Source organism: Pongo abelii, chromosome 1 (assembly GCF_028885655.2).
Source record: "Pongo abelii isolate AG06213 chromosome 1, NHGRI_mPonAbe1-v2.0_pri, whole genome shotgun sequence".
Taxonomy (NCBI): Eukaryota; Metazoa; Chordata; class Mammalia; order Primates; family Hominidae; genus Pongo; species Pongo abelii.
The window spans coordinates 217697237-217719950 of NC_071985.2; the positions used below are offsets into that span (position 1 = coordinate 217697237).

General features: G+C 60.1%; 2 protein-coding genes across 9 annotated transcripts; one reads left to right on the forward strand and one right to left on the reverse strand.

Annotated features, from left to right (window-relative positions):
* Positions 1 to 243: 243 nt before the first annotated feature.
* Positions 244 to 21119, reverse strand: CLCNKA (chloride voltage-gated channel Ka). Of its 8 annotated transcripts, XM_054541005.2 has the most exons (22): positions 14070 to 14466; positions 12924 to 13005; positions 12243 to 12315; positions 11515 to 11621; positions 10441 to 10569; positions 9480 to 9608; positions 8139 to 8278; positions 7765 to 7842; positions 7603 to 7681; positions 6941 to 7066; positions 6484 to 6568; positions 6271 to 6372; positions 5544 to 5628; positions 5092 to 5265; positions 4592 to 4661; positions 4317 to 4427; positions 3699 to 3912; positions 2530 to 2663; positions 2081 to 2169; positions 1846 to 1929; positions 1134 to 1220; positions 244 to 779 (listed from the first exon to the last, which is right to left on the reverse strand). In XM_054541005.2, exons 4-22 carry the CDS (start codon positions 11612 to 11614, stop codon positions 732 to 734), a joined length of 2064 nt encoding a protein of 687 aa, XP_054396980.1. In that variant the 5' UTR covers positions 11615 to 11621; positions 12243 to 12315; positions 12924 to 13005; positions 14070 to 14466; the 3' UTR covers positions 244 to 731. The 8 variants fall into 8 exon arrangements, 7 of the variants coding, with proteins under 7 accessions (XP_054396980.1, XP_063570886.1, XP_063570887.1 ...); XM_063714816.1 differs by lacking the exon at positions 14070 to 14466 and adding an exon at positions 21048 to 21119 and having other exon boundaries at positions 12243 to 13005; XM_063714817.1 differs by having other exon boundaries at positions 8196 to 8278; positions 12243 to 13005.
* On the forward strand, positions 16078 to 20296 carry HSPB7 (heat shock protein family B (small) member 7). The gene is made up of 3 exons (XM_009234803.4): positions 16078 to 16546; positions 17094 to 17227; positions 18564 to 20296. Exons 1-3 carry the CDS (start codon positions 16342 to 16344, stop codon positions 18741 to 18743), a joined length of 519 nt encoding a protein of 172 aa, XP_009233078.1. The 5' UTR covers positions 16078 to 16341; the 3' UTR covers positions 18744 to 20296.
* Positions 21120 to 22714: the final 1595 nt, after the last annotated feature.

Here is a 22714-nt window from a genome sequence, read left to right on the forward strand (position 1 = left end):
AGGCATAGAGAGCTCATGGAGGATGCCCAAGGCTCTGTGGACTCCACAAGGAGCCATACTTGGGTCCTGGCTTTATAAGCTGTGGCCCAGCCAAGCAGGAGACTAGGGTTTGAGCGACACAGCATCCCACTTATTCATGAGGACAAGCATCACAGACCTGGTGGGAGACCCTCTCTCCCTATCATCTCCCTGCCAAGAAGTGGAGCATGAGGAGGAGCCCAGGGGCCCGGGCCTGCAGTGCCCACGTGACCACGGGAAACTCACTCTGGGCCAGCGCAGGTAAGGAGCTCCAGTCCCAGACCAGCAACCTTGAAGCTGAGATGAGGGATGGACAGCAGCTCTGGGAACCAGCTTTATTGTTCTCAGGAGCCTCTCACTGGCAATCAGACAACCCCAGAGGGCGTCTGTGCCTGCCCTTGGTGACAGCATACTCCAATCTCGTAATTCATTAATGTGATGGCCAGTCACTGAGCACCTGGCAGATGCTGGTTTTCTGTCATCTCACACTCAGCTCTGTCCAAGGTGGGATTTTTGTCTTTCAAGGCAGGAGCCATCGTCCCACCCAGGATGAGCCATCTTCTTCCGGGCTAGGTTAGAGTTGCCTGTTATGCCAAGGAATGGAACTGGGCTGGAGGGAGGGGCAGGTGGTGATGGGGGAAGAGAGGCAGGGTCTCAGCCCAACCTCAGTACCAGGGCAGCTGGGGTGCCCTGTTTCATCTTGCTGGGCCGGCTCACTTTGGGGCTGGCGGATTTGTCAAGTTGGAAATTGCTTTCTTCATCTAGAACAGAGAAAGGGGGTGGAGGTTGGGGGGGATGTAGAGGAGGTTGAGAGGGGGACTCCAGCATTTTTAGTCCCCTAAGGTTCACTTCCGGGTTGAATAGTAGAGCCTGTGCCACCCCATTGTACAGATGGGATCATTGAGGCAGAGAGGGGCAGGCTGGCCACTGGCCAGAAAACAAGATCGGGGAGCCAGGCCCAGTGTCCAATCTGGGCCGGGAAGAGGGACTCATCGGTATCCTCTGAATCCCCCCAGGTTTGGATGGGAGCATGCTGGTGGCCCCCCACCTCCCCACCTCCCCAGTCTTCTCAGGCATGAGTCCCCGGCTTTGCTCTGCCCCGGGGACCCTGGTACCTCCACCCAGGACACGCAGCCCACAGCTCTGCCCCGCGACGTCACGAAGAGGGACTGAAGGTTCAACAGCTTAAAGAGGTTGTGTGCCTGCATGGGGGATGTTAGGAAACACTGGAGGGTAGAAGGCACCCAGCCCACCCTCTGGCCCACTCTGCCACGCCTCTGAGCCAGGAAGAGGGGCGGGGCCTGATGTGTGTGGGAGGCAAGAGACCCAGGCCTGCAATGTCCAGTGTGGGCCACTGGGGGATGCCAGAGTCCACTCAAGGGTCCGGGTGGGGCTGCAGGAGGACAGGACCCAATATCCAGCACCCTCCAGCAGCACAGAGGGGGCGGGGCCATCTCTAGGTCCCCTGTCAGCCTCTGCCCTTCCCCCATCCTTGTGTCAGGCTCTGTCTCAACTGGCTACATAATTTGTCCAAGATCACACAGAGAGAATGTGGTGGAGCTGAAACTGAAACGCACGTGTGCCTTGGTGCAACTCCACTGTCTTTCTCCACCCAGAGACTTCCATTTGCCAAGCCCCCCAATTCCCTCGTCTCTCTGCATCATCGGGCCGACAGGGCGGGACTGCCCTGCCCAGGCCCAGGAGGAACAGGAAGCAGCATGAGACGGGCGGGGCGGGGTTGGGAGGGGAGGCTGGAGCCTGAGCTCCTCATCAGCTCTTGCCCTGACCCAGGGGCCTCCGTGTGTCACACTCCCCAATACTTGTTACCTGGTGCAAGGTGGTCTCTGAGAATAGTGTCAGGGTCACTGGTTTTGTGGGGCAGCCCGCAGCCAAGATGTCCTGGAGACACTGCTGGGGGTGGGGAAGGGTTATGGGTGCAGGGTCGGCCTCCCCAGGATGCCTCTCTCAGACCACCCCTCCTTCAGGAGATCAGCAGGTCCCTCCCCTCCCATCCCTGCTGACCCACCCCCGCCCCATCCCCACGCCCCTCAGGAGTACCCACCTGGTGTCCAGGAGCCCCGGAAGGAGGCTCAGCCTGGATGGCCTGTACCAGCTGGGCCCTCTGCATGATGCCCACCAGGATCTGGGACTCTGGCAAGTGGAGAGGGAGAGGGAGGGAGGCGCGTTATGAAGAAACAGGCCTGAGGGCCAAGCTTCCGGAAGACCCTGGTGGTGTCCCCATGCTCCTACCCCAGCAGCTGCCCAGGGACTGCCTTAGAAGCACCCGGCCGACTCTCTTTAGACATGTCAACCACCCCAAGGGAGGGTGGCCATGATTTCCATTTTACTGATGAGGAAACTGAGGCTCAGGTGAAGTGACTTGCCCAAGGTCACACGGTTGGTTGCTAAGTCACAGAGCCTGGATGCAGATCGTGCCTGCCTGACAGATCCAAGAAGGAGGCAGAGGGCATCCCCCACACCCAGACTTCCTCCTCCCTTCCAGCTGGGCACCTGTGCTCTCCACCAGGGGATACTCGGCCACGTCTGTGGAGGTCACAACCTTGACCACCTCCTCCAGCGGCGTGTCCTTGGCCAGTGTGGTGATGCTGTCGTTCATGAAGTGCTCCACCCTCACATGGTGGGAGCTGCAGGTGGAGGGGCTCCCATCAGGTCCCGGAGTCAGGGATGTGAGACCCAGGCCGGCAAGGGGATGTGGGGGGAGCTTTGCTTGAACCAGGGACCCATGGCTCTGGAATGTGGGCAGGGCCGGAGAGGTTTCTGGAATGAGGGACTCCTAGAACCCACAGTGGCAGGAAACCTGGGGACCACATTACTGATGGCCCAGTTCCAAATCCCCAGTCCCCTGGTCCCCCATGTCCCCCAGACCAGCTCCACTTGGGTCTTGTCCCACCTTGGACAGAGCTGAGTGTGAGATGATGGAAAACCAGTATCTGCCAGGTGCTCAGTGACTGGCCATCACATTAATGAATAATGAGATTGGAGTACAGACCCAGCAGCCTTCCCTGGATAATTCCATTTGATTATAAAAGTATATGTCACCCCCAAGGAAAAACTTGAAAGGTTGAAAATCACTGGTATAAACAGCCCCATTTTCCCGATGGGGAAACAGGTTCAGAGCAAGGCAGCAGCTTGCTTGTGTTTGGAACGGGGCCTCCGACTCAGGGACTCTCAGAGCCTCTTTGGTCTGCTTTTCTGGTGCCAGAAGCTGCTCTGGTCCTATCTGGTTGAGTGAGGACCTCAAAGCCCATTTCCATTCTCGTTCCACCTCCTGCTCCCAAAGTCCCAGTGAAGGCTGCAGAAGTGGGGAGAGGGGAGGAGACCTCTTGGATCTGGTGCTGACTCTCTGTGTCACCTGGAGCAAGACACGGCACCTCTCTGAGCCCTGGTTTCCTCAACCTGTACACGGGGCAATACTCATCCTCCTGCTGTGAAGCCCAGCTGACCCCTAGACAGACACTGAGGCCTCAAGGCCAAGGACTTGTGCAAGGTCACCCGGGGCACTGGGGAGAGTGGAGACCAGAGCACCGCTGTGTCAGCCCCTCCCAGCCCCCATGTCCGAGGTCAGCTGCGGTGGCGTTTCTTTTTGGAGGTGCCCTCCACCCCCAGCCCTACCCGGACACTATGACCCTTTCAGCCAGGCTGAGGTGGGCACCCCTCACCCGATGTTGCGGCCCAGAATCCGTGGCAGGTATGGCAGCTTCTTGACAATGATGGTGCCATCGTAGATGGAGGGCTGGCAGCTCTGTGCAATGGCGTTGGCTGCCAGCACCGCCATCAGCACGGGCAGTGCATGCACTATCTGGCCGGTCATCTCGAAGGCCAGCAGTGCCGTGGAGATGGTGTGGGTCACAGCCCCTGAGAAGGCTGCAGCCCCTGCCGGGGCAGAGCCACACAGGTCGGCTCAGGCCAGGAGCCAGGGGCCGGGGGCAGGGGCCAGCCTGATGTGAGGGAATAACTAGCCTGGCTGCGGCCAGGGGCTAGGGTGGGAATTGTAAGAGGCCACAGCCTGGGCACTGTGGGAAGTGCCCCAAGGCCTGGGCTTGGTGAGAAGAGAGGGATAAGGGAGGCCACAGGGCTGGGGACAGGACAGGAGTCATGAGGGACTGATGGGCCCCGGAGAATGGTGGGGCTCAGGAGGGACAGACCCCCATCAGGGGTGGGGGGGTTCACTGGAGGACTCAGTGACTGCTCCGTGCCCTGGGGAACCACCAGCCAATTCTCCAGGTCCAGCCCAGCCCCACAACATTGCCCACCCAGCAGGGCCCTGACCCACTCACCTGCCAGAGCATACCCCCCGGGCATGATGGGATTGGTAACCCCTCCAGCCACGATGCCCTCAGGGAAAGCGACAGCAAGAGCCTCTCCCAAGAGGCGCCCGATGGCAGCTCCTGGCCACAGACTTAGGGTGAGAGGGAGCCAGGCTGACCCGGCCCCCACAGCCCTCCATCCCTGAGGACCATCCTCAGTACCACCTGGGAAGACGGTGAACCAGGATCCATGGCCCTGCCCCAAGAACCCCGAAACTCTCAGAACCTCAGGACCCCAGACTCACCAAGGATGAAGATGGGCATGAAGTAGCCGGCAGGCATGGGGATGGTGGTGGCCAGAATCAGCATCCAGAACTGCAGGAAGGGGGAGCCCAGGGCAGAGGTTAGAGGCCGCTGGGCAAGGCATGGACGAGAGAAGACAGGACAGGGGACAGGGGGCATCCTAGAGAGAAAGAGGGTGCCGGCCATGCACCCATTGCCAGAGTCCAGCATTAGGGGAGGGTCCTTACCCTGAGAAATGCCCACTGTGTGCCTGGCACTGTGCCATGTACCTTCCTTTCTTCCTTCTCAGCCTTCCCAGTAACCACCCCATTTTAAAGATGGGAAGACTGAGGTCCAGAGACCTGAAGCCACTTGTCCAGGACCATGCAGTGGGCAGGGGGCACATCAGGAAGTGTAAGTGGAAGGCCTGGGCTCCATGCCACCAGGCGCAGGGAGGCACCCCCGCCCCTCCCCACCAGAGCTGGTCCTGGCTCTGTGCACACCTGGGGGCCAGGAGACCCACCTTCATAACCAGGAAGAAGGCAAGGGTCCCAAAGATGGTGAACCGCGGGTGGTACCATTCCCACCACAGGTGCTGGGTGTCGAGCTCCTCGGGCCAGGGTGGGCTGGAGTTCTGGGTCATCAGCGCCCAGGAGTGGTTGTCGAACAGCGAGTCCAGATGCTGCTTCATGGACAGCTGTGGCGGGGCAGGTGGGAACTGGACATGAGGGGCTCCGAGCAGCAGACCCCAGCCACCCCCACACCGCCTGACCCTGCCTGGAATCCTCCTCTGCCACTTCCCAGCGGGGGCCCTTGGGCAGGGCTCTGACCTCCCAGAGCTATGGTCTCCTTATCTGCAGAATGATGCCCAGGTGTCACCCTGGTGGGGTGCTGAGGGGATTACGTGAGACACATGCAAAGGGGAAAACAAATGGGGGTTCCCACTCCTGCCACCCCAGCTCAGGACCCCCTTACCCGAGAAGCTAGGAAGTGGCCCACACCAGGCGGGTAGGTGATGGAGGCAAGAAGCAAGGTGGCCAGAGCAGAGTACACAGGCTTGCTGTGGGGGGTGGGTGAGCTCTAGGGCTGCCCCTCCCTTTCCCACATCCCAACAAGAGGGAAGCAGGACCTGGCCCAGGCAGCAGCAGAGCTCCCCACCTGGGGGCTGATACCAAGGCAAGGACTGGGGAGGAGGAAGGGCGGGAGCAGGGAACATGGCCCCCTTCAGGGGGCAGAACACATGGGGTGAGACCCTCACTACTGGGTATGACTGAGGGCAGAGGAATCACGCAGGAGATTGAGAGGATAATTGGGGCAGAGGCAGGCTGGGAGGGAGGAGAGAGTGGGCCAGGCCGGGGCGGGCCATGTGCATCTTGGGGCAAGAGGGCTGGTCAATGCCAAGGCCAACGCCAGGGGCCACACAAGGTTTGAAGAGGCACAGGGTTTGAGGCTCAGTGAGGGGGTGGGGTTTCACTGAGAGATTGTAGAATGAAGGAGGGATGGGGGTTCAATGGGGGGTTCGTAGCCCAGTAAGGAAGGGGGGACTGTGACCGTGGGGACTTGGAGAGGGGTGTTAGGTGCTCCATGGGCTAGGGAGGGATTTAGGGGCTCAGTGGGAGGATGGGGGTGGGGCTTTCTACATAAGGTCTGGAGTCCACAAGGGGCTCACTGAGATGTCCCCAGCCCCTAGCCCAGATCCTACCTGGTGGCCAGCAGTTTGGAGCTGAACCGATTGGTCTTGATGAAGCTGAGGAAGGTTCGCTGACAGAAGAGGTAAGCGCAGCTCAGGACGCCGCAGATGCCACTGCGGGGTGAAGGGAGGTAAGACCAGAGCCTGATCCCAGTACCAGGGGCCGCAGTCTAGGCCTGGGGGAAATGCCTTTTGGACTCTTAGGGGCCCAAGGCACCCACTCACCCCAGCGCCACAAAAAAGAAGATCTCAGGCAGGTCAAAGGGAACGTCCACCCGGAAACTGGTCTTGTAGAGGGAGGTGATGGTCTCTGGGGAAGGAGGGCAGTGGGGAGCCGAGATGGTGCTCCCACCCCACCCAAACTCAAGTCCCAGACTAACAGCCCAGGGTGGAGGGGGTGCCAGGTCCTGACCGGACTCTGTGTCCTGGCATTCCAGGCCCCCACGACCAGGCTCCTGCCTCCCTGCCCAGCCTCATCCCTTCTACCCTCAGCGCCCCTTGCCCTTCATGCTCAACACAGGTCAGCCCGCTCCATCCTCCCAGAAGGAGGTGGGAACAAGGAAGAGGAAAAAGAGGGAGAGAGAGGGAAGGGAAGAGCAAGGGATGTACACAGGGGAGAAGGGAGGGCCCCCTCACCCCGGCCCCCAGGCAGGGCCAGGGTCAGGCAGCCCAGGGGGCTCACCCTGCTCACTGTTGAAGACCGCCAGGAGCCGGAACATGAAGGCCCCGCAGGTGGCCGCAAAGAAGCCCCTCCAGTAATCCCAGACAGAGAAGTGGGAAGACATGACCTCGATGCTGAACAGGACACCTGGGGGCGACACTGATCTCAGGTGGGCCCCCACCCCCACCCACCTGTGGCTGTAGGGCCCCTTCCCCATGTCACCTCCTCCCTGACCCAACTGTCCTGCTTTCCTACAGCCCGGACAGGGACAGACAGGAGGGGAGGGCAGCGCATGCGCCCTGGGCGGGGAGGACCCTTCTGCCCAGGGATCCATCCAGCCTGGAATGCGGGTGTGCGCCCTCTCACTATCGGGTGGGAACGGTTTGCTCCCCATTTTACTGAGAAGGAAGCTGGGCTCAGAGAGGCCAAGGGGCCAGTGGATTTCAAACCCAAGTCTGTGTAATGTTACCCTGAAGCCTCTCAGCACCGCCCAACCACGCCCCCCACCACCCGCCCCCCCCCGCCGCCGCCCCCGGGGGGTGGCTATACCCGAGGCGGGGCTGAAGTAAGAACAAGAATGAGCCCCACCCCCTCCTCCAGGCTCTCAGCTGGGCCAAGAGAGCCCAGGGTGTCAGGGGAGGAGCTTGAGGGACCCAGGGGGCGGGGCATGAGGGGGGTCTCACCGCTGAAGGGAGCTCCAAAGACTGTGGCCACGCCCACTGCCGCAGCTGCCACCAGCATTTCGTTTTGCTTGCTCTTGTTCTAGTGGGATCCGAGTCCAGGGCTTAGCGTCAGCCCCCTCCCTCCCCACTCCCATTCCTCTAAGGAAGCCCCGAGTCCCTAACCTCAGGCTCCCCTATGGTCGTGGTGCGCACACGGCCCAGGTAGGCAGCGATCATCACAGACAGGTGCACGAAAGGGCCCTGCAGAGGGAAGGGTGGGCCCAGGGCCCAGGTGAGGGCAGCAGAGACAGTCTCACCCAGAGGCAGTACGGCTTCCCCACCACACCCCCTCCTCCATCTCTCCAACCCCCAGGGCTGTCCTCAGGTAGCTTTTGTCACACTGGGGACCTGGCCTGGCTCTTCCCCTAAGACTGAGCTCCCTGAAGGCAGGCACTGGCCTGAGTCTGCTCTGACCCAGCTTTGGTGGGGTGATGGGGGAGAGCTGGGGCAGGGTTGAGTGGGCGGGACGGCTGGGGTGCCCTCATGCCTGCCCATACCACTTTGCCCAGGAACAGGGTGCTGCCGGTGGCCAGGGTGCAGGAGAGGCCCACCACCTTGGCCCCAAAGTTCTTGATATCCAGGTAGTCCTCCAAGATCACACCCGCCAACATGGTCTTCAGCTCCGGGATTCCAGAACCTTAGCCAGACAGGACAGGAACAAGAAGGGGACAATCTCCAGATTAACACTCTTGGCTGGGCGCAGTGGCTCACGCCTGTAATCCCAGCAATTTGAGAGGCCGAGGCAGGCGGATCACGAGGTCAGGAGTTCGAGACCAGCCTTGCCAACATGGTGAAACCCCATCTCTACTAAAGATACAAAAAATTAGCCGGGCATGGTGGCGGGTGCCTGCAGTCCCAGTACTTGGGAGGCTGAGGCAGGAGAATCACTTGAACCTGGGAGATGGAGGTTGCAGTGAGCCGAGATCGCGCCATTGCACTCCACCCTGGGCAACAAGAGTGAAACTCCATCTCAAAAACAAACAAACAAACAAACTCTCATAACTCTACCCACACGGTGTTTTCACATTAGGATTTTTTTTTTTCCTTTGAGACGGTATCACTCTATTGTCCAGGCTGGAATGCAGTGGTTCGATCTTGGCTCATAATAACCCCTGACCTCCTCAGGCTCAAATGTGATCCTCCCATGTCAGCCTCCCAAGTGGCTGGGACTACAGGCAGGCACCACCACACCTGGCTAACTTTTTGTTGTGGTGGTTGTTTTTTATTTTTTGTAGAGATGGGGTTTCGCCATCCAAGCTGGTCTTGAACACCTGGGATCAAGCGATCCACCCACCTCCCAAAGTGCTGGGATTATAGACTGAGTCACTGCGCCCGGCCCTATTATGATCACGCAGAACCCTCAGAGGTTAGGATGCATAAACTCATTTTGCAGATTTGGATGCTGGAGTCAGAGAGGAATGCGAGTTGTCCATGTTCCTCCCACTGGGACTGGCAGATGGCTGTGTCAGGATGGGGGAGCCCTGAACAGAACCTCAGGCCACCACTGAGTGAGCCTGGAGCTCCCCTCTGCTGGCCTGGAGCAGGAGGCAGGGCTGAGTGACCTGGGGGAGCAGCGCCTCCTCCACGGGCCCCTTCCTGGCACCAGCACAGGCCCCACAAGGCAATCTCCTTCCAAGGAGCCCTTAGAAAGCGAGTAGGGCCAGCAGTGACCCAAGAGTCAAGATCTGGCCTTCTTGCTGTGTGCCTTCAGGCAAGCCACATAACTCTTCTGGGCTTGAGAAATGAGGCTGCAGCTTCCCGATTCCCCCCATCAGAAGCCCTCTGGGATCTGAGAAGGTTTTGGCCACTGGGGACTGGCATGGTGGCCGTGGACTCACCTCCAGAGGAGGGCGTGATGCTCTGGGAGAAGCCTGAGGAGAAAGAGACGAGGGCCACAGGGTACACAGTCCAGGAGAGATACCGGAGCAGGTGGCTGTCCCCAATCTCCCCGTACAGCCACTGGTGCGCTGGGGACAGCCGGGTATCAGGGAGGCACCCACAGCCTCTGCAGCCCTCGGGGCCAGACGCTGTGGTGCCCACTTACTGACCAGGAAATGGAGTCACGAAGAGGGGAGGACCAGGCCACCCAGCGAGGGGCAGACCCCCAAGAAGAGGCAGGAGTACGACCCTGGGTCCATATCCCAGGTTTACCACTGCCTAGCTGAGTGACCTTGGGCAAGCCACTCAGCCTCTCTGAGCCTCAGTTTCTCCATCTGTCAAGTGGGCTAGTGATAGGCTCTCCCTCACAGGCTCATTGAAAACTAAAGACATTAAAGACTAAAGGGTCACTGAGAACTAAATGACACAGGTGTGACGCACCAAACACCATAACACCGCAGTAGGTGCTGCTTCTGGCAGCTGAGGGTCTGCAGAGAAAGTGTCTTAGACCCTTCCTGCCCACACCCCCTCTTCCAGGGAGGCCTCAGGGTGGAACCAGGCTGCTGAGGGAGCGGGGGGAAGACTCCAAGTTTGGTGATCTAGGCAAGTGTCCCCACTCCTGCTCCAAGGCACGGAGGAGGGAAGGAGAAGGAACGGGGTGGCTGGAAGAGGAGGCAGAGAGCTCAAAGGAGGAAGAGCTCTTGGGAACATTCAGGTCTCTCCCTTGTGCGGCTGAGGAGACTGAGGCCCAGAGAGGGGCAGGAGCCTGCCCAGGATCACAGAGCAAGTCAGGAGTAGAGCCAGAGCCCTCCCCACACCGAGATCCCTCCCTGCACCGCTACACCTGGCGGCCCATCTGGTATCCCCAGAGCGTGCTTAGAATCCCTTGGCCCAGAGCAGCACCTGCCAGGAAAGAGTTACCTCGGACCACACGCCCGATGGCAAAGTTCATGGCATAGCTGATCAGGGCCATGAGCACCCCGAGGGTCATCAAGAAGTACCAGTCCTCGCCCAGGCGGAACAGCTTCTGCTTCAGCCACTCCAGGCCACCTGGGGCAGGGCATCGGAGTCCCAGCTTATGCTGGGGCAAGGGGCACAGACAGCCCCTTCCCTGGAGGTCTGCTTGGCTCTAGGCAGGGAGGACCCTGGTAGTTGAGTCTGGGGTAGTCCTGAGGGGGCCCTGCCTCACACTGGGGACTGGGCAGGATTTGTGGCAGGTGACAGTGGCGGCACAGTGGGTGCCAGGCCTGCTGCCCCTGCCAGAAGGCCTTTGACCTGTCCGCCCTCCCCACCCATGCCTGTACTGGGAGGTTTCTGGGGGACAGGGAGTGTGGAGGGGGCTGGCAGCTACAGCTTTCACCCGCATCCTCGCAGAGTCCGTAGCTTAGAGAGCACCAGGGTCTAGCAGACTCCTGCGTGTCCCAGGACCTGTGGCGCCAGGTATCCTCTGGGTCCCCAGCAATGCCCCTGGCCTGCTGGCTGCCAGCCCAACCTGGGAGCTGCCCTCACTGGCTGTGGGCACCAGCCCCTGGGGCTGCACTTAGCCTCCTTCTGTGGTCCCTACTTGCTCTGCCCCGTAGCTGAGGGGACAGTCAGGTCTCAAAGTGAACAAGGCACATGGGGCTCCAAGGAAAGGTGCCAAGTGCAGGCTGCCCCAGCCCCTTGCTGTGGCCCCAGCTGTCCCAGCAGCTAACTCCCATGTCCCCACATTGGCACAGGTAGGTGAGGGAGAGGCCTGGGTGAAGGATGGGCACGGTGACCATGCCTTGGGCTGTTTCTCCCGAAAGGCAGAGGGCAGATGCCCGGCCCATCTGACCCACAGACAGCTGGACAGACAGACCCCTTCCCTCCCTGTCACTCAGGAGACTTTGGGCAGTGATGTCCTGGACAAATGCCAGGAGGGTGGTTCCTGGGCAGGGAGGTGCGGTGGGAGCCGGGCAGGAATGATGTCCTGAGTGGTCCCACAGGGGGAAGGGAAGAGGACCTGGCTCTTACCTCGGATGCCTCGGCGGATGCGGGGACACGGGCCCCACAGCTCCTGCAGAGTCACAGGGTCCCCTGAGGAGCCCTCACGCAGCCCCACCAACTCCTCCATCAGGCCTCTGGGGAAGCGGATAGAGGGAGGGACCTGGGTGAGCTGCTGCACGTCCTCGTGCCGCCTCTAGGCCCTTCCAGTGCTCTCCCCACCCAAATGAAGAGGAAGGATTGTGCTTTCCTGTGTGTGTGTGTGCGTGTGTGTGTGTGTGTGAAGTTATCACACTAGGTCTGTGTGTGCCCTCATCCCTGAGGTTCCGTCACTGAGGGTGTGTGCCTGTGTGTGTCATTTTGTGGGATGGGGGTGGGATTCTTAGGTGTCCCCCTGTGTCCAGCAGCAGACTGGGCACAAGCCAGAGCCCAAGCCCTGCTCAGAGCCCCTTCCCCTTCTGTGGCCGCCGCTCCCACCCTCCTGGGTCGCTTGGCGCTTCCACTGCTGGGAGCAGTCTCTGCCCAGGGCTGTGACTCTCACTGCAGAGTCCCATGGATGGCTCCGACTCTCCCTGCCAATCTCGGAGCACCCTCAACCCCAGCTCAGGCCGCAGAGGCAGGAAAACCCCAGGACCAGAAGGAGGCCTCTGCAAAGCCAAAGTGAGGTGCCAGCTGCTGCCCCTACCATCCATCCCCTATGCCCTGCCTGCCTGGCCCTTCCAGGTTCATACCCCAGTCCACGCCCAGAGACTCCTCACCTGTCAGTCCTCCCGCTGCGGCTGAACTGGCCCTCCTCTCACAGAGCCTCTTTTGCTCCCAGCTCCAGTGCACCTGGACAGGTGTAGGCTCTACCAATCATCATTCTCTGCCTGCCACCCCCACCCCCGGCCGGGGTTTACCGTGGAGATTAAAAACGTCCTTGACAAACCAACCAGAACTGTGGAGGCCAGAGCCGTGCAGGGCAGAACTGCCAAGAGAGAAGGGGAACAGGAGCCTCCCCACCCACCACAGCTGCACAGAGGGTGGTGCCCAGCTGTACTCAGGCTCCTGGGTGCTGCTGGACAGGGGCTGGGGAGGGGAGCTCACGCACACAGCAGGACAGCGAGGGGTCATCTGCCGGGGCTGAGGCTCAGGGCCCAGGGGTCTCAGAGCTGGACATGGAAGGTTTGGAAAAGCACAGAGGGAGAGGGGAGGAGGCTGGGCAGGGAAGGGGAAGGCAAGGCCGGCAAAGGTGAGTGGGGTCAGCATGACCACAGCCTCCCTGTGTGCCAGGTAGAGAGTCAGCCTTCCCCCAGATTAATTACCCTGAGTGCCCACGGAAATCCCACGAGGCAGGCAGTGTGATCCCGTTTTAGAGAAATGGCGTCTCAGGGAGGTGGGGCTGCCTGTCCAAGATCACAGAGGCCGAGGCAGAGCTACGATTCCCAGCCCAGGTTTACCTGGCTCCAAAGCCCGCAGGCTGTGCCACACGGTCCCGTCCTGATGACCCATCTTGTCCAGGGCTGGTGAGGAGGCCGACACCTGGGGCAAGGCAGTGAATTGGGGTCAGGAACTTGGACTTGATCCTTGTGTCCAGACCCTCCAGGCTCAGGAAATGCCTCTCAAAGCACATGTCCAAGGGCCAGCGGCTCTGGCTGGGGACTTCTGGGTAATTCCACAGAGTTTATCCCACCCTAACAGAGGATGGGAGCACAGGTGTGAGGGGACATGGCGAGGAACAAGCACGTGCCCTGTGCCTGCTACGTGTCAGGAGCTTCACATCTGCAACTCAAGTCCTCCTCCCCACACCCTGTGAATGGGGAGAGCCTCGCCATTTTGTAGATGGTCAGAGAGGTGAGTCTCTCATCCAAGGTCACACAGCAGAGGCTGAACCCAGCCCTCCACTGTGCAGCTCTTCTCCTGCTCGAAGCTCCTCCAGCTCCTGAGGCTGAACCCAGGCAATGGTTTGGGCACAGAACAGAAGAGTTGTGTCTGATGCCACTTTGGGCCAAGAGGTTGGGGACAATTGCCTCCAGTCCCACCCAGACAAAGCCGCTCTCTGAAGCTTATGATGGCCCTTGAATGATTGTTAAAATCTGGGACCCTGGGCCACCCTTTGCCCCTAGATGCCAGGCAAGTCAAATCAAAATCGAAGATGTGTGTCGTGGGAGGTGGGATGGGGGTTGCTGCTCTGTATGGACTCGAGCCCACCTTCACCTTGGCCACCCTGACCTGTTGACTCTGCACAGCACCAGAACTGGCTGCCCTGTCAACATCCCGATTTCCAGTGTCTGGTCTGGGGCAGCTGCTGGCTACTGTCCCACAGCCGGCACTGCAGGTCCACATCCGCCCTCACCCCCCAGCCCTGTGAGCACCAGGAGGCTGAGAAGGGGGCAGCCAGCGGGCTCAGCAGGATGACGGGTTTGAAGCCAGCACAGATCTGCTGACCCTAACTCTTTCATCAACTAGAGCCTCAGTTTCCTCTTCTGTCCAATGAGGTGAGCCTGGAAGCAGGGGCCTGTCTCTGCCTTACTCATCTCTGAGTCCTTCAGAGCCTAGAACAGTGCCCAGCACCTATTTATAGCAAGGTTTCAATGAATACCTACTGAGTGATGAGGGCTTCATCACTGGCCTATGAGCTGGCTGTGTGGGGAGCTGATAGGAAGAGATGCGAGGTCCCTTCCTCAGATTCCAAATCAAAATCCTGGGGTCCGAGGAAAGGGTCTGTGTTTGTGAAAAGCTCTCCTGGGTGACTGGGATTCAAAGGACTGCATCATCTTTGTAGCTCCTTCTGTCCCTGTGAGCTGAAGGTAGAGGCAGGGGAATGGCCTTGATGACCTTTTGAGGTCCCTGTGGGCCAGTGAAGCCAGAGGATTCAGTATTTGTGTGGGTGATGCCTCCGGAAGGGGGAAAAAGGGGAGGAGGAATGGTGGGCGGGAGTGGGTAACGGGATCTGACATCCAGGGGCAGTGACTCAGGCCCTCAGCACCATGACAGTGTGTCTGCATTTAGCCACTGGCTCCTGTTTCCCTGGCGGGTGGCAGGCTCTGGGCCCCCCACCCCGCCCCACCCTCTCTCCATCTCACCTCAGTGCTGGTGGCTTCCCAGCGGCCCTAGAAACCCCTCAGCCAGGCTGGGTGTCACAGGCCCTGACACGGGCAGGAAACTCTGCCAGGGGCAACAGGCCCTGTTGCTCCAGGCACCAGCCTGGCCCGCCGCTGTGGCCTGTGCCCTGCTCTGTTTCCACTCCACATACCACCAGCACCACTAATACCCCTATAGAAGGAGCCCTCCAGGATGAAGCTCCAGACTGGGTTGTAGGGGGCTCCGATAAAAGAGAAACTGCCCATCTTCAAGAACCTTCAATCTAATGGGGAGACAGGTGAACCCTCGCCCCCGTGGAAACTGCCAGTTGGATAGGGAAGAAGGGACACAGCAGAGAGTCACAGCACACAGGAAGACTATGTCACACTGCCAGGTGCTGTGGGAGGACAAAGACAGTCAGTGCTGGGGGCATCTGGACTGGGTGTGGGCCCATGTGAGCAGGAGCAGTCAGAGAGGCCTCCCTGGGGGAGGAGGCATTGGAGCTGATCTGGGACGGAAGGGCCGGATTTGGAGAGGACAGCAGAGGCCCTGAACTGCAACCTGGGCAGAGCAGAGGGCCTGGCTGCGTCTCAGAATGGCCTCCACCCTGGCACAGTGCAAGGTCAGTCCCGGCTTTGCTGAGCAAGCTGGTGGGTAGGGAGGGGCTTCTGTGGCTCTTCCGGGCCAGCCTGTCTCCATAGGCACATGTTCAAACCACCTCGGCCTCTGAAGGGCTTTGGGTCCAACACGTCTAGGTTCGAGTCCCGCTCTGCCACTTACGCAAGCGCGAGCCCCGCCCTTTCCAAGAGGCTTCACTTCCCGGTCCATAACATGGGAAGAGAGCCCTCCACCCTCCCAGCTGTGCGGGGATCAAACGGGGCCGTGCTGGACAGCTTGCAGCCAGGAGCCCATGCCCAGAAGGCACTCCAGAAGTCAGGGCTAGAATAATTGTCTTCCGGAATTCTCTTTTACCTCTGACTGAAATCCCATCTAAGGCACTCGCAGGCATCACCTCTGACACAGAGATGGAGCAGACAGTTGCCGGGAACATAACCTTCTAGACCTTTAAGGAGAAAGCTGCCAACTTTGTCCTCTTGGGGCCCCTAAATGTTCTGAGAGTCAGAGGGAGTGCAAGCACAGAATCCAGGTCCCCGTGGGGGCTGGCAGGGGACAGCTGCACATTCTACACCCCCTGGCAGGGCTCAACTTTTCCTTAGAGATAGGCTGTGAAGGTTGTCTGCCTTGAGGGAAGGAGCTCCTGACATCACACAGCGGTGGTGCTTCCACCTACCCTGTCCCCAAGGAGCCTGCACACTGATGGGGGAGGCACAGCTGTGGAGGAGAACCAGAGTTTTGGGGGGAGGCACAGTCCTCAGGAGCCCCCAGGCTGATGGGGGAAACAAAACACACAATAAACCCCAAACTTGCAAGGTTCTGGGGCAGGCACCGAGGTCCGAGTGGCAAGGAGACAGGATCCAGCCCTGTGCAGTGGTGAGGAGGCCCCTGGGGCTGCTGTGATCGGCCTGGAATGTCAGGCTGTGAGCTCAGCCCTCTCGGCCTGCGTGTGTCGGGCTGTCAGCAGGGCCGGCGCACGGGAGAAGATTTCCAGCCCCCTCTGGGCCATGGAGAGGCCTAAATTTAGCTAGTAGACAAGGGGCTGGCCCCGAGCCCAGGGACAGTCGGCCTTATAAAGCGGCTGCAGTCGGAGCCCGGCATGCTCGCCCAGAGGCCTGTGCCCACACCCTCTCCTGTCCAGCCCTTGCCCGCCTGGGCAGGGCCCGGCGCCATCCGTGGATGAGCCACAGAACCTCTTCCACCTTCCGAGCGGAGAGAAGTTTCCATTCCTCTTCCTCTTCCTCTTCCTCCTCCTCTTCCACCTCCTCCTCGGCCTCCCGTGCCCTCCCGGCCCAGGACCCACCCATGGAGAAGGCCCTGAGCATGTTTTCCGATGACTTTGGCAGCTTCATGCGACCCCACTCGGAGCCCCTGGCCTTCCCAGGCAAGTGATCTGGGCCCTGAGGGGAGGGGAGGCGCACAGGGAGGGGACGTCTGCTCCAGGGCGCCACCGAAGGCGCTGTGGCTGCCGGTCGGCCTGGAACAGGTGCTGCACAGCCTGCAGCCATGTGTGGCCACCAAGACAGATGTGGCCACAGGGACAGATGTGGCCATGAAAACAGGTGGGCCTCTAAGGAACGGTTGTGGCCCTGGGGGTTGGACATGGTTCCATGGCCACCCAGCCAATCCCAGCTGGAGCCCTGGAGGGCTGGACAGGGTGAGGGGTGGGAGGCAGCCCCCAGGCTCCAGGCCTGGGGTGGGGTTGTTACAGACCTAGCCTCATATACACACACACTGTGCTGGGTGAGGCCCCACCCCCACCCCAGAAAAGGTGGGCTGTAGGAATGAGGAGGAGCTTAGGGAGAAACAGCTCGGGGTGGGGGAGGTAGGGCCTGGGGGAGCCGCCCCTTGCCCCAAGAGAAGGAGCCAGAACCCCCGGATCTGCATGCAAGGCCTGCTCCATGCCTCGCTCACAGCAGCCCACCCCACAGCCCGCCCCGGCGGGGCAGGCAACATCAAGACCCTCGGAGACGCCTATGAGTTTGCGGTGGACGTGAGAGACTTCTCACCTGAAGACATCATCGTCACCACCTCCAACAACCACATTGAGGTGCGGGCTGAGAAGGTGAGTCCCCCCACCCCCCACTCACCACATCCCAAATTCTGCTCCTGCCTCCAAAGTCTCCTATTCCCCCTTACCATCCTGGGACCCCAGACCCTGGCCAGTGTCCCTTCCCCACCCAAACTCTCCCAGGGCTAACTGAAGGCCTTGCCCCTGCTACCCATGGCCATGGGGCCCCCTCACTGCCTCTCTTTGCACCAAGGTTCCCAGATCCTTTCTTCCAGGGCCTGAGCAGCTGAGGGAGCCTCCGGGGAATCGGAGAGGGATGGAGGGATGTGGGCAGAGGGAGCCTGACGGGGTGGGGCTTGAGGGTGGGAGGTGACAGGTGTGAGATGGTGATGGCATAATGAGGACAGCTCCTCTGGTAGCCGTAGGGGGCGGATGCGGGTAAGTGGGGAACTCACCTGGGCAGTGGGGGGAGGGGTTTCTCCATGTGACACACCTCAAGCCCTCTTCCCTCCCACAGCCAGAGACCCATCCCCCGTCTTGGGATCCCTAAACTAGGCCCAAGGCTGGGCAGGGGCCCTGCAGTTTCGGCCCACACACTCCAAACCACACACAGCGTCTGCCCACAGGCCTCAGGGTCACTGGGTCTCTAGGGTGTCTGAGTCCGAACTTCCAGGAGGCACTGGGGCCTCCACCCTGGAGAGGGTATGGCCAGGCCTGAACAGGGGTGTTGCCCAGGGACAGCCACGGCTGCCAGGAGAGAGGAGAGGACCTGCCCCAAGCCTCCTCCTAAGCCCCCAAGGGCTGGCTTCTTCCCCTCCACATTCAAGGGTGGATTCCTGGGCATCCCTGCCAGGGTTGCCATGGACTGGGGGCACCAAGACCCGCAGGCAGCACGTGCCAGCCCTGCCACCCCCAACAGTGACTCAGCTGCCCCAAACTCCCCTGGACACTATGTGCTGGCTGAGTTGCAGGGGAGGGGCCAGAGCTCAGCCCTGGCAGGCAGATGCCCAATGTGCCTGGGGATCCAGGAAGGCACGGCTCTCCTCTGTCACCTCCGCGTTCCCCAGGAGCCCCAGATTCGGAGCCACTGCCACGGAGCCTCCTCTCTCTCCAATCCCCACCTCTTCCCCACGTCCCTGGCCTGTTCCTTGGAGCTACTGGAGCTCTGCGAAGCACCCCTGCGCTGTCCCTGCAGAGCCCTCGGCCTGTGGCCATCACCACCCTGGGCAGCCCCTCCGCATCTGAGGGCAGAACCCCGTCCGCATCTGAGGGCAGAGCCCCTCGGCATGTGGGGCCTGGCTGGGGTTAGAATGGGGACAAGAGGACTCTGGCTTGTCACAAGCAGGACAGGGGTCGGGGCAGCCTGCCTGACGGGTCACCCCTTCCCCAGCTGGCGGCTGACGGCACCGTCATGAACACCTTCGCTCACAAGTGCCAGCTGCCGGAAGATGTGGACCCGACGTCGGTGACCTCGGCTCTGCGGGAAGACGGCAGCCTCACTATCCGGGCACGGCGTCACCCGCATACAGAACACGTCCAGCAGACCTTCCGGACGGAGATCAAAATCTGAGTGCCTCTCCCTTCCCTTTCCCTGTCCCCCCCGCCCCATGCCTGCCAGCAAAGCCTTGCTAACCCCATTACAACAGCTCCAGGACATCTCAGCCCAGGTTCTAGCCCCCACGCACCCCAGACCCCAGGTGGACCACCCTCCCAAATTAGGCCCCTCCACTCTATCCAGGGCAGGCCAGAGACTCCTTAGCCTGACACATGATGCCCAGATTTCAGATTTGGCCTCCCTCACTTAATCCAGAGTACAGGGGCTGGGGTCAGGGAAGGAAGATCTAAAGAACCCGCTGTGGGTCAGGGGAATGGGACCAGCAGGACATATGGGCAAGCTCTGCAGGACAGACAGACAGACAAACCCTCTGATCTATGAAGTCTCTGCAGGGCAAGGGGACCAGGGACCTGGAACCCTCTTGGCCAAGGTGAGTGTGAGAGACAGAGGGACGGTCACAGGCAGGGGTGCCTATCTAAGTGGAACTAATTGCCCGAGGGCTCAGCAAGGCCAAGAGGAGACAGCCGTGACGGTAAACTTCCCCTCTACCAGCCTCCAAGCCCCACGCCAGCGAGCAGGCTGCCTGCCCACCCTGTGCCCCCAGCCAGCTGGCTGTGCCAGGGCAGAGCCATGCCACATTTGTATATAGATGGGGTTTTTCCAATACAGCTGGTTCGTGATAAACTGCATGAAACTCCGGCCGTCCTGTGCCCACTGGGGCCTCCAGGCAAGGCCACGTGGGGTTGGGGGTGGGGCTGGTCCTTCTCTCTCCCACAGGCCTGTGTTCTTGGGGCTGCGCCCATGCAGACAGGATCACCTAACAGAGATGGAAGCCAGGGCATGGATGGGGCTTTGGGTCCTCGAGGTTGGACCCCAGCTTCTTGCCACCTTCCCCTCCGGGCAGTCGCCTCTCCATCCATCCCCCTCTTTAATCTATGAATCTATAGGCTCGGTGTGTGTAACACACACACCCCTATCGTTGTCCTTCAAATACTCAGCATTACCATTGGTTGAGGCCAAATTCAGAGCTTTCTCAAATCAGATTTACAATCTCCATTTTCATTAACGGGGAAACATCTCCGAGCCACTGAGTGCCGTGCTTTGTCGCTGAAGGTTAGATCTGAACCCAGGGTGTCAACAGCTGCTCTCAACTCCCCACCTCTGGGCACTGAGGAGTATTTCCCCTCATTCTACCTCTCTAAGCCTATGCGCCCTCCCCACGTCTTCCAGCTGGGGGATGGAGGGAGTCATAGGAAAAGCCCCCATCTCCCATCTGGGATAGGGACCTTCCATCAGCCTTAACCCTGGGAAATGCCTGCTGCCCCCAGTGATTCTTGGTTTCGTCTCCCACATACAGAAGCAGGGTGGAGGGAAGGGGTGGGTCTCAGTTAGCAGGGGTCCCCAGGGCAAGTCACCCTCCTCCCTCCGCGCCTCTCTGGTCAGTGTGCCTTAGGGTGGCCTCTCACTCCCACCACTCTGGGCCCCTTGGGGGAGGACTGGGGAGGGGTCTGTGGGTGAGCCCTGACGCTGGAACCTGTATACACAATAAAGGACAGTCTCACAGACTTCTGGAGGCCGCCTGCCTGGAGTTCTCAAACTTAGAGCAGGGCTGGAAACCCCAAGAGAAACAGACACACCTTCTTTGAGATTTGGGGATGGGAGTTGTAGCTCAAGTTAAAGCTGAAGACCTCATAAAATATGGGTGTTCCTCAGCCTCCTCCGTGGGCTCCCCAGACCCCCCTGGGCAGGAACCCCAGGATTGTTTCTGGAAAACCCTTGCAACACCTTCTCTTCCAACTGCCTGCCCTTCCCTTTGTATTATTTCTTTCCTTCCAGAGATATTTACTGTCCTGCTATGTGGCGGGCACTGTGCCAAGCACTGTTTCAGTTCCAGGCGCAGGGACGCAAAGGTGGGCAGGCTGCACCGGGTCGCCTGCCCTCTTGAAGCCCTTCTTGTACCTAATGGGGATTGTGCGGCCCAGAGAGTCTGAGTGACTGGCCCAGGGTCACACAGCCCCAGAGGCAAAGCCAGCTGGAACTTGGGGGCGGGGGATGTCCTGGTTGGTTCAGGGAACCTGGGGAGGGGAGCTCTCCGGAGGGATCCCCCACCCCGCACACCCCCAGGCTTGCTCCCCAGTGCAGCTCCACCGGCTGCGGTCAGGAGGAGGGGAGGGGATCAGAAGGGGCGCGGTATTTCCAGCCTCCATGACTCACTGATTCCACTGGGCTATTTGCAGCCCCGACACTCATTGGCGCGAGGTTGGGGGAGGAGCCAGCCTGGCTCCCCCTCCCTCGCCCCCCACCCGGGGTCAGGCTCACCTTGGCGTACCGATCTCAGCGAGCCCTCCCTCGGCCGGCCGGTGCTGGAAAAGGGGGCAGCTTCCCAAGTGGTCAATGGGGCCAAACCCCCCCGCCCCCAGCCCCCAGCAGCCCCCTCCCCAGACAGCAGTTTGCGGGTATGAGGACTGCTCAGGGGACCAAGCGGCCGCTGGGCCGCTGGGGCAAGTCAGGTCTGAAGGAGCCCTTGGCCGCCAGCCCGGCCAAGGTGACCCTGCGGCAGGGGAAGGCGGGTCGGCCGCGGGGCTTTCGCCGGCTCCGCCCCCTGGGCGCCCAGACTGGCCGCGGCGCTTTGTCTCCCAGCGCCCCCAACCCCCTTCCAGGCTAAATATAGGCCTGGCTGCAGGCCCTGTGCCCCGCCCCCACCCGGAAGAGTAATTATAGCCGCCCCATTCATTGAGCAACTAGTGTGTGCCAGGCGCGCTGCTGATTCCCACAAGAGTCCTGCAAAGCAGGTACTATGATTAACAGTGTGCCGAGGACACGGAGGATCAGCGAGGTCAGGCAACTGGCCCAAGGTCATCCAGCCTGGAAGTGGCACGGTTGGGATGTGAATCCTTGCTATGGCTCTGGAAAGCCCTCTGCTGGGTCAACCTGGATCAGTCGCCACCACCAATGGGCTGAGGCAGCTCCCCTCCTCCCGCCCTGGCAGCCCCCACAGGGAAAGGCGGTTCTCGCGTCTTGTAGCTTTGGGGGTGGGCCTGGGCAGGAGGTAGGGGAAATTGAAAAGACGCAGCTCTCTGGGGCTGGAGACCTGTGAGAAAGTCCAAGTCAGGTAGTACCAGAGACTGGGAGGGGCAGAGAGGACCTAGAAGGTTTCCTCACTTTGAAGGTCTAGCCCAGGCCAAAGGCCTCCTCCTCCAGGAAGCCCTCCAGAGCCAGAGCACAAACAGCCCAGGCAGATGTTCAGAGCCCCTTCCAAAACCCTGTCTCCAAACTCAGATGGAGGTAGCGCACGCTCAGGAGCCTGAGGTGGGAGGATCTCTTGAGCCCAAGGTTTAGAGACCAGCCTGGGCAACATGGCAGGAACCCGTCTCTACACAAAATACGAAAATTAGCTGGTGTGGTGACGTGCACCTGTGGTCCCAGCTACTCGAAGGCTGAAGTGGGAGGATCGCTGGAGCCCAACAGATGGAGGCTTCAGCAAGCCGTGATCGCACCACCGCACTCCATCTTGGGTGACACAGTGAGACCCTGACTCAAATAAAATAAAATAAAAAATGGCCAGGTGGGGTGGCTCACTCCTGCATTATCAGCACTTTGGGAGGCTGAGGAGGGTGGATTGCCTGAGCTCAATAAATACAAAGTATTTATTTGAGATCAGCCTGGGCAACATGGCAAAACTGCATCTCCACAAAAAATACAAAAATTAATGGGGTATGGTAGCACATGCCTGCAGTTCCAGCTACTTGGAGGTTGAGGCTGGAGGACTGCTTGAGCCCCAGTGGTTAAGGCTGCAGTGAGCCATGTTTGAGCCACTACACTCCAGCGTCGGTGATAGAATGAGAACCTGTCTCAAAAGAAAAAAAAAAAAAAGAAAAAGAAAAAAAAAGTGACCTTTTGTATTTGACGTCTTTCACCTAGCATAATGTTTTCGAGATTCATCTATATTGCAGCATGGACCAATAATCTGTTCCTTTTTAAGGCTG

Bases quoted from the DNA above. Each gene is read 5' to 3' on its own strand.
- CLCNKA (XM_063714816.1), bottom strand. From the start codon at position 11,614: ATGGAGGAGTTGGTGGGGCTGCGTGAGGGCTCCTCAGGGGACCCTGTG. The intron at 9,609-10,440 runs GTAACTCTTTCC...GGCTGTCCCCAG, and splicing joins CATCGGGCGTGTGGTCCGAG to CGCACCAGTGGCTGTACGGG. The intron at 7,682-7,764 runs GTTAGGGACTCG...GGATCCCACTAG, and splicing joins CGACCATAGGGGAGCCTGAG to AACAAGAGCAAGCAAAACGA.
- HSPB7 (XM_009234803.4), top strand. From the start codon at position 16,342: ATGAGCCACAGAACCTCTTCCACCTTCCGAGCGGAGAGAAGTTTCCAT. The intron at 16,547-17,093 runs GCAAGTGATCTG...CCCACCCCACAG, and splicing joins GGAGCCCCTGGCCTTCCCAG to CCCGCCCCGGCGGGGCAGGC. The intron at 17,228-18,563 runs GTGAGTCCCCCC...CCCCTTCCCCAG, and splicing joins TTGAGGTGCGGGCTGAGAAG to CTGGCGGCTGACGGCACCGT.